The 10,000-nt window shown below is 42.8% G+C and overlaps 2 protein-coding genes across 2 annotated transcripts in view; both read left to right on the top strand.

Moving 5' to 3' along the window:
- Window positions 1-4,197, top strand: part of dnajc27 (DnaJ (Hsp40) homolog, subfamily C, member 27) — a 6,205-nt gene extending 2,008 nt beyond the window's left edge. Inside the window, exons 2-7 of the mRNA XM_053417056.1 lie at window positions 178-260; window positions 1,788-1,857; window positions 1,976-2,140; window positions 2,221-2,343; window positions 2,436-2,596; window positions 2,674-4,197. Of these exons, the coding sequence (XP_053273031.1) occupies window positions 178-260; window positions 1,788-1,857; window positions 1,976-2,140; window positions 2,221-2,343; window positions 2,436-2,596; window positions 2,674-2,806 (735 nt within the window). The 3' untranslated portion in view covers window positions 2,807-4,197. The remainder of the gene's footprint in view (window positions 1-177; window positions 261-1,787; window positions 1,858-1,975; window positions 2,141-2,220; window positions 2,344-2,435; window positions 2,597-2,673) is intronic.
- Window positions 4,198-5,757: 1,560 nt separating this feature from the next.
- Window positions 5,758-10,000, top strand: part of xdh (xanthine dehydrogenase) — a 13,230-nt gene continuing 8,987 nt past the window's right edge. Inside the window, exons 1-8 of the mRNA XM_053417054.1 lie at window positions 5,758-5,978; window positions 6,648-6,705; window positions 7,853-7,949; window positions 8,103-8,211; window positions 8,655-8,781; window positions 8,889-8,950; window positions 9,036-9,125; window positions 9,223-9,303. Of these exons, the coding sequence (XP_053273029.1) occupies window positions 5,787-5,978; window positions 6,648-6,705; window positions 7,853-7,949; window positions 8,103-8,211; window positions 8,655-8,781; window positions 8,889-8,950; window positions 9,036-9,125; window positions 9,223-9,303 (816 nt within the window). The 5' untranslated portion in view covers window positions 5,758-5,786. The remainder of the gene's footprint in view (window positions 5,979-6,647; window positions 6,706-7,852; window positions 7,950-8,102; window positions 8,212-8,654; window positions 8,782-8,888; window positions 8,951-9,035; window positions 9,126-9,222; window positions 9,304-10,000) is intronic.

Raw genomic sequence — 10,000 nt, 5'->3', positions numbered from 1 at the left:
CTCTGATAAATGTCTTTACTTTATTACGAGTTCACAGAAAAACAATTAACTGATATTTCACTAACTAGCTAATTTCACTTGTTATTGATTATTTTTATTAACTGTGTTTGTGTATAAAAATAATTTATAGATTAAATATAAATATATATCATTATAACAGAAATGATTTCCTTCCAGAGCTGCATCATCAAACGTTATTGTGAGAAAAGATTCGTCCCCAAATATTTGGCCACGATTGGAATCGACTACGGAGTAACCAAGTAAGTACACAAGTAATCTATTACTGTATGTTGGAGTGTTATATGTGTGCCGGGTTGTGTGTATGTAACATGTGTATGTACGTGTTGTGTTGTGTATAACGTGTGTGTGCGTGTTGTGTTGTGTATAACGTGTGTGTGCGTGTTGTGTATAATGTGTGTGTGTGTGTTGTGTTGTGTATAACGTGTGTGTGTGTGTTGTGTATAACGTGTGTGTGTGTTGTGTATAACGTGTGTGTACGTGTTGTGTGTGACGTGTGTGTCCGTGTTGTGTGTATGCAACATGTGTTTCTACCTCAGTGTTAATTTTGGCAGCTATTTTTGATTTAGTCTTTTGACGATAATGCATATGAGTTTAAGTCACATTTAGTCATTTTATCCTTCTTAGTTTTAGTCTAGTTTTAGTCACATGTAGTAGCCTCATTAAATCCTTTTCTTCCCTCCTCAGGCCCAGGGACCCTGTGTTGTGTCTACAACTGCATAATAGTCCAGCTTGCAGTTCTTAGGTTGTCCATTAGATATCCCTCCTAGCATGGGGCTATAGCAGGGGTCGGCAACCTTTACTATCAATAGAGTCATTTTGCTTCCTCCAAATAAAATGTGTCTGGAGCCGTAAAACATATTTGATAACAAAGCTAATAAAGTTTAATATAAAGTTATACTATACTAAACTATAGTTTGTTGCATTTACGAAATTATAGAACGACAATAAAGAAAACTCTTGACACTTTATTGCTATTTGTACCTGTTACTAAAAAAGGAAAACACCAAACGCTTATGAAGAGAAGAAAATACACAGGCAAGTGTCGGCCTACTTTGAAATAAATTAAACACAGACCCTTGTAGGGTTATTTGAATAAGAAGAACCCTATTTTGAAATTAATAAAAACATATAGCTGCAGCCTAATAGCTTAAAAATATATATTTAGTTTTAAATGTGAAAACAAAAAGTGAGAGCAGGTCAGACTGGAGGCGGACACAGAAACTGAAGCTCGGTAGAAACCACCTGCAGCTTCTGCTCTGATCAAGAAGCTGCTGATCTCTGATCAGCTGAGACCAGAGAAACTCTGTGTTTTCACTGTTTCCATAGTTAAGAAGCAGCTTCACATGGACGAGCTCTGATCTTGTGTCTCTGCGCGAGTGAACGGGCGGGGGGCGGAGCCTCGGGACCGGTGCGCTATCTGGGGCGCACACACACACACACAGACACACACAGACACACACAGACACACACACACTCACTCGCCCGCTAGTGATACTTCATGACGGTTTGACACGATGATGTTTAAATAAATTCTTGTGACTTAGTCAACCACCAACATTTTCGTCTCGTCAACGAAAGTTAAAACAGATTTCGTCATAGTTTTATTTTCAAAGAATCGTTTTTGTTACGTCTTCGTCATGAAAAAAGATCGTTAACGAATAGTTTTCGTCATAGTTTTCGTCAACGAAATTAACACTGGTCTACCTGTTGTGTGTATGTAACATGTGTGTTGTGTTGTGTATAACGTGTGTGTGTTGTGCTGTCAGGGTGCAGGTCCGGGACAGGGAGATCAAAGTGAACATCTTCGACATGGCCGGTCATCCGTTCTTTTACGAAGTGAGTCTCACAAACGGTCCTAATGAAGAAGTGGGTGTAATGAGTGAACGCTGTCAGCAGGTGGTGCTGCTGCACCAGGAGAGTGACGTGTCCTCTCTCCCTGCGTGTTGTCTGTCAGGTGCGTAACGAGTTCTATAAGGACAGTCAGGGCGTGCTGCTGGTGTACGACGTGGGCCTCAGGGAGAGCTTCGACGCCCTCGACTCCTGGCTGGGCGAGATGAAACAGGAAATGGGCTCCCAGGCCAACATGGACAGCATCGTCTTCATCGTCTGCGCCAACAAGGTCAGACTCCATCGGACCAATCAGAGGCCTCGGCTCGGGGGGAGTGTGGGGATCAATCTGTGTTTGTCTCACCTGTGCAGGTGGACCTGACCAAGAGACGCGTGGTGGACGAGGGGGAGGGGCGGCTGTGGGCGGAGTCCAGAGGGTTTCACTACTTTGAGACGTCGGCACAAAGCGGCGAAGGAATCAACGAGATGTTTCAGGTTCTCACACGTCGCCACCTTGTAGTCGAGGCTTTTTAACAACAAACATCAACACAACATCATAGTGTGTGTTTGTGTGTGTGTCCTCTCAGGCGTTCTTCTCGTCCATCACTGACATGTGTGAAAATGGCGGGAAGCGTCCGGTGGCCGAGGTCAGCGTCGGCTTCACCAAAGAACAGGCCGACACCATCCGGCGCATCCGAAGCAGCAAAGACTCGTGGGACATGTTGGGCGTGAAGCCCGGCGCCACGCGGTGAGACACAGTGACCTTTGACCTCGGCCTCGTCCCTGTGCAGGTTCTAACGCTGGTTCCTGCCTGCTTGTTTCCAGGGAGGAGGTGAACAAGGCGTACAGGAAGCTGGCCGTCCTGCTGCATCCCGACAAGTGTGTGGCGCCCGGAAGTGAAGACGCCTTCAAGGCCGTGGTGAACGCCCGCACCTCCCTGCTGAAGAACATCAAATAACAGACCTGTGTGTGTGTGTGTGTGTGTGTGTGTGTGTGTGTGTGTGTGTGTGTGTGTGTGTGTGTGTGTGTGTGTGTGTGTGTGTGTGAGTGTGTGAGTGTGTGAGTGTGTGAGTGTGTGAGTGAGTGAGTGAGTGAGTGAGTGAGTGAGTGAGTGAGTGTGTACGGAGGATGAGGAGTGCCACAGTCAACATTTAGGTTTTTTCATTCTTAAAATCATCAACATTTGTTTTCAATTCATAGTTTGGGAAAAATATTCTGTGAAACGTTTTAAGACCAAAGTTGAAAAGATTTTTAGTTCTTGTGCCAAATCTGAAGGTTTTTGTTTGAAACGTCAGACGACTCATTGTTCAGTTAATCACTATTCATACTAGAGTTGAATTCAATCTAATGATGAAGAACTCGGCCCTCGTCTTCATCGTTTTCTCCTTTAAGAGACAAACCTCTGGTTTAGAACTGTTTAAAATGTTCTTAAATTAATTTGTTGCTCCACAAACAGTAAACTCTCTTCTCTCCCTTTTCCTCAAAAAGCTCAATTGACCCTGAAATGAGTTTGAATCGGTTTGTTCCTCAAAGACACTTTTTAAAATCAATTGGTCACTTTGAAGAATCTCTTAAACCAGGGTTAGTGTGTCACCACGTGCAAGAGTCATGTGACCTCACGGCGTCACGTGACCTCACAGCGTCACGTGACCTCACAGCCTCATGTGACCTCACGGCGTCACGTGACCTCACAGCCTCACCTGAGCACACAGAGTCACGTGACCTCACAGCATCATGTGACCACACGGCCTCACCTGAGGTGTCACATGACGAAGTTGACCTGGAACAAAGAGTTGTGTTTGTGTATTGTTTACAGACAACATGTCTTCATATCTCTGATCTACAGATGGTTACAGGAGCACTAAACACATTCTGAAGGCTTGTGTGATTTCTTTTTGTGTTTTTATAATTTAATCATTAACTTTTAGAATCATCTCTGTTTAAATCATGAATATGATCTTTTCACCTGGAGACTACATTTCCCATCAGCCTTTCAAGTTCAATGAATTCAGACCAAATAGCAATGAACAAATAAGGTAACAAATCAAATGTAATGTTTGGATGTAACGTGTTATTTATATTTATTATTGTTGCTGCGTGATCACATGTTATTTATTTAGTGTGAAGTTTAAACACTGAAGTAATGAAACAAATTATTGTTTAAAAATATTAATGTTTGGTCACAGTTTGACCTCATGACTGAAAGTGCTGAGTCACAACCAGTCATCTGACGACTGGATGGTGTGTGTTCACCTTCTGAGGACACACACACACGTGCACGTGCACGTGTGTGTGTGTCCTCAGACACGTGCTCCCGGTTTCTTTTTTGGAATTAAACGACTGAAATCACTTCTCTGCTGTGTTTTCTTATGGTCCTTGTGGGGACCTTCCTCAGATCCTTGAAGTTTTTTTAATTCTTTAAACGATCTGATTGGTTGAAGACGGAATCGAACGTAAACACGTCAAAGTGTAAACGACTCAAACACAATGTGTCCGGTTGGAGGTCGGCCAATCCCAGCATGCACCTGGACTACATCACATTATCTGTCCTGTTAACGAGCTGCTCTGCCTTCCTTCTTCTTCTTCTTCTTCTTTGTTTGTCCTCTCGTCTTCTTCGGTCTCACGTCTTCATATTTCAGGGACTTTGGACAAACTCAAACTTGCTCGGTTAAATCTGAATTTCTTCATGAAGGTAAATTGAATAAATATTAAATCTACTGTCAATTTAACTTGAGATTTATTATTTAAAGTCGTTGTTTTGTTGTATTTTTGCAGGTTTGAGAACTTGACACAACAATGACGATGGTAAAACTGAAGTTATTATTGAATTGATATATTTGAATGGACGGATGTCGATGGAGAGTTTCAGCATCAAGAGAACTTTTGAATTTCGACTTAATTACAAACGAGACGATTTAAAGACAAACAATTATCAATAAAATCACATTCTGACCAAACAGGGATGAAGAGTGAAGATGTGGGTTCAACATGTGGAGTAAAAAAGGAAGATGACAAAGTTCAGAAAGAAATAAAAGAAGGAAAAGTGAAAATACCTAAAACTAAGAGTTGAGAAGAAAGAGAAGAAACAGAAAAATAGAGAATCAAAATTATTTCAGGACCATTGTAATATCTTCAAAGGCGTTAACGTGAAGTACACAACAGACACACTGAAGCGCTTCCTTCTGCCACTTGGGGGCAGCAAACCAGCTGGAAACTCCAAATCTGACACATGATCAGTTTGTTATTAACAGGTGATGTCACTTGTCTCTAGTGGGATTCCACACGGCTCTTTTCTCGGTCTCATTATAACTGCATGTTGTGTTGATGTTGTGTTGATGTTGTGTTATTTCTGTTCGTCAGCAGGATAAACAACACTGACATGTTGTAAATGTAAACAGCCTTAATCAAAATCGTTTAGACAAATGTTGATCTGATCATTTATAAATTCAATAATAATTTTCTGATCGACAACTTTTATAACTCGTAATAACAAATGACCAAGATTTATATTGAACTTTCTTCAAACCTAAATAAAAGATATTTGCATACGAACAAATCAAAGTGTGTTTGATGAACCTGTAGAGAGTCTGTTTAGTTTCAAGCTGAGGTGAATCATTGAATAAAAACTTTATGTCTTAGCTATGAATTCTACTTTTCTCAATAGAAAAAGGACGATTTGTGTAAATAAAGTTGTGTGTGTGTGTGTGTGCGCGTATGTGTGTGTGTGTGTAACCTGTGAATAATTAGACGTCGGAGTATGTATTGACTTTATCTGGGGTCAAAGGTCAGAACACATGGTCCCTCCCCTCGCTGTCAATCACGCGTTAGCCCCGCCCCCTCTCTCAGTAAGATAACCAGTTGACACGTTGATCGGTGATGAGAATTCAGTCTGATATCCGTGCACCTGAACGCAGCACCGGCTCCACACTGCTTCAACGATGACAAACTTGAGCGACCCCCCCACCGGTCCCGGGAACGGCTCCGGGCCACAGACTGGGACCGGGACCGGCCCCGGGCCACAGACAGAGACCGGGACCGGCCCCGGGCCACAGACTGGGACCGGGACCGGCCCCGGGCCACAGACCCGCTCCGCCTCCGACCCGCTCCTCTTCTTCGTTAACGGAAAGAAGGTAAAACCAGTCGAGCTGTTCAGATGTAAAATGTGATTCTGTTCTTTTGTGAAGACACTTTTATTTAAGGATGAATTCAGGAGTAGTGACGTCACAACAGTCATTTAATCATACTTCTGTGTATAAATATACACACACATACATATATATATATATATATATATATGTGTTTTCATCTGATGAATTTGGAGAATTCAATTAAAAGCCGAAACAGTTTGAGAATCTGAAGCTTCAGGTTCAAACTCACTTTGCTCCCGAAGTTTAGAACACATGAGTAGATGTGTGTGTCTGTTTAGATGTGTGTATCTGTTTAGATGTGCGTGTCTGTTTAGATGTGCGTGTCTGTTTAGATGTGTGTATCTGTTTAGATGTGTGTATCTGTTTGGATGTGTTTATATGTTTATATGTGTGTAACTGTTTAGATGTGTGTGTATCTTTAGATGTGTATCTGTTTAGATGTGTGTGTGTGTGTGTGTTTAGATGTGTGTGTGTGTTTAGATGTGTGTATCTGTTTAGATGTGTGTATCTGTTTAGATGTGTGTGTATGCTTAGATGTGTATCTGTTTAGATATGTGTGTGTGTGTTTAGATGTGTGTATCTGTTTCGATGTGTGTGTCTGTTGTGTCTTTAAACAGCAGAGTGATCAGATGTGTTCCTGCTGCTCTGCAGATCGTGGAGAAGGACGCAGATCCAGAGACGACGCTGCTGACGTATCTGAGGAGGAAACGTACGATCACATAAACACACATATATATATATATATATATATATGTTTGTATTATATATATATATATATATATATAATACAAACATATGTCTGACGTGCACCCAGCAGCCTCACGCTTCCAGCAGGGCTCAGACGTCACCTGATGGTTTCCATCTCACCAGTTTCCTGTGTTCCTGCTCGTGGCTCTTCTTCCTCTTGAGATCAGTCAGATATGAATCTGTTTATTTAGAAAGTGCTTTAAAAAGAAACTGTTTATATTATTATTGCACCTACAGTGTAAAGGACCTAACTCTAACCCTTACCTAGGTCATGTGACTCAGATCCTTTGTTGTTTTCTCACTTTGAACTGAACTTTTATTTTCCTGGATAATCAGGAAGTTGCTTCTTCTGCAACGAAGGAGTAAAAACCCAGATGTGCTGACAGGGCATCACATCTGTTGTTGTGTAGCAGGTCTAAACGTGTGTCACAAACGTCCACATAGGGGTGTGTATGTATATATCTTTCCTGTTACACAACTTTCCATCAGCACATAGACAATTTCACTTCTTATTTTATTGATGCTTTCTTTTGGCTTGTTTTTCCTCAGTTGATTCATTTCCTCTCGTTTTCAGCTCGTATTGGTGCAAAGATTTATTTTGAAAGGAATCAAGTTCCTAAAAAGTTTAACTGATACAATCATTAGATTAAAATTCTTTGTAAGTGACTTTCCGAGTTTCTCCCTGAACTCTGATCTTCCTCTGTGAACGAGGACGTCTCTCACTTCCTGAAAGAGCCTTCACCCTCTTGAAGAACACAGAAGAACCCGTGACTCCCTCGAGACGTCTGGTTCCTTCAGAGGGAACCAGGGACTCATCAAGGACCAGTGGAGCCTCCTCTAGGAGCTCTGGTGCCCTATGGGGCCCCTGTGGTAAACTGGGAGTCCCAGTAGATAATGGATGGAAAGAAGTTGAAGAAGACTCATGAACCAACTGAAAGTCCGTCCTGATAACGAGCTGCTCAACTTACAGTCTGTCTCATAGATGTTAACACCCCCCCCCCCCCCCCCCCCCCCCCGTAGCCAGCTGCAGGTCAAAGTGTCTCCCAGCTCGTCTCTGGAGATCATCATGTGTCCCTGTCAATAATTCACTGTAACTCTGTTTGTCTCAGTGGGTTTAACAGGAACAAAGCTGGGCTGTGCTGAGGGGGGGTGTGGAGCCTGCACCGTCATGTTGTCCAGATTCCAACCACACACTCATCAGCTGCTGTATCCTCGTGTGTGTGTGTGTGTGTGTGTGTGTGTCTGTGTGTTAATGATGAACCGTCCCATCAGCTGCTGTCATGTGTTCTCTCAGTTTCTTTCTGATGACAAATTGATTTCATGATGATTATCTGTGACGCTCCTTGACTCCGCCCCCAGTCACTACGCCGTCAACGCCTGTCTCGCCCCCCTGTGCTCCCTCCACCTGGTCGCCGTGACAACCGTGGAGGGCATCGGCAGCGTGGCCCAGAAACTACATCCTGTCCAGGTACAGCCCCCCCCGCCAGAACTCCCAGAAGCCTTTGCTTCTCCTCTGAGACGTTGATGTTGTGTTTGATGAGAGGGAAGAAGTCTTCTCTGTGAAATCAGACTTTGGATTAATTCCATGTCTCTCAGACGTCCAACATGTCCTCAGACAGACGTGTCCGGGGTCGTCCCATCGGAGCACATGGATGTTCACTTTCTTCTTCTAGTGGTTTTAGAGTGTGACCAGGTTTGTACAGTGGCCCTGAAGGCAAATCATAAAAAGCAAAACACAACCACGTCATGTCACCCAGTTGAGAACGTTCTGTGTTTGAACCTCCTGTTAAAAAGACGGACAGTGGTTCCGTCCAATCAGCTGAGGTCCTTCTCTCAGCAGGTACCAACTTTATGTTTGTCTTTTTGTGTAAGTTTGATAAAAGACTAATTATTGTAAACGTGTGTGTTTAGGAGCGGATAGCGAGGGCTCATGGTTCTCAGTGCGGGTTCTGTACCCCGGGAATCGTCATGTCCATGTACGCTCTGCTGAGGAACAACCCCACGCCCAGAATGACCGAGGTGGAGGAGGCCTTCCAAGGTGGAGACACTTTGAAACAGTGATTCATTTAAACGTGTGTTCAACATGTGTTTAACGTGTGTTCAACATGTGTTTAACGTGTGTTCAACGTGACGTGGTTTCCTTAGGGAATCTGTGCCGATGCACCGGGTACAGACCCATCCTGGAGGGATACAAGACCTTGACAGTGGTGAGACAGATGTACACACACACATACTTTGAATACACATAAAGTGTGTATCTTTTGTTTCAACACACTGTGCTGACTCCTCCAGGAGGGCGGATGCTGTGGCGGCCGAGGGCGGGACGGCTGCTGTATGACCAATGGGAACGGAGCAGAGAGAAGCTCAGAGGAGGCCGTGGATGTGAGTCCTTCACTTATGTTTATATAAAATATATAATAGTGTAGTTTTTAAAACAGCTGTTTCAAGGTTTCTGACTGGAACCTGTGTTTTTGTGTAGGAAGCCACGCCTCTTTTTAATACTTCAGACTTTGCACCTTTGGATCCATCACAGGAAATCATCTTCCCTCCTGAACTCATGGTAAAAGAAACACTGAGCTCAGCCACTGCACATGCTTTTATTCTGACATGCTCCTTCCTCCAGTCTCTCTTTTATTTTGACATGTTCCTTCCTCCAGTCTCTCTTTTATTTTGAAATGTTCCTTCCTCCAGTCTCTCTTTTATTTTGAAATGTTCCTTCCTCCAGTCTCTCTTTTATTTTGAAATGTTCCTTCCTCCAGTCTCTCTTTTATTTTGAAATGTTCCTTCCTCCAGTCTCTCTTTTATTTTGACATGTTCCTTCCTCCAGTCTCTCTTTTATTTTGAAATGTTCCTTCCTCGAGTCTCTCTTTTATTTTGAAATGTTCCTTCCTCCAGTCTCTCTTTTATTTTGACATGTTCCTTCCTCCAGTCTCTCTTTTATTTTTGAAATGTTCCTTCCTCCAGTCTCTCTTTTATTTTGACATGTTCCTTCCTCCAGTCTCTCTTTTATTTTGAAATGTTCCTTCCTCCAGTCTCTCTTTTATTTTGAAATGTTCCTTCCTCCAGTCTCTCTTTTATTTTGAAATGTTCCTTCCTCCAGTCTCTCTTTTATTTTGAAATGTTCCTTCCTCCAGTCTCTCTTTTATTTTGAAATGTTCCTTCCTCCAGTCTCTCTTTTATTTTGAAATGTTCCTTCCTCCAGTCTCTCTTTTATTTTGAAATGTTCCTTCCTCCACAGTGTTAATTTTGGCAGCTAT

The sequence above is a fragment of the Pleuronectes platessa genome, chromosome 24 (genome assembly GCF_947347685.1).
Source record: "Pleuronectes platessa chromosome 24, fPlePla1.1, whole genome shotgun sequence".
NCBI classification, from domain to species: Eukaryota; Metazoa; Chordata; class Actinopteri; order Pleuronectiformes; family Pleuronectidae; genus Pleuronectes; species Pleuronectes platessa.
Note: the sequence above shows the minus strand (reverse complement) of the source record. Positions and strands in the feature narration are given on the sequence as shown.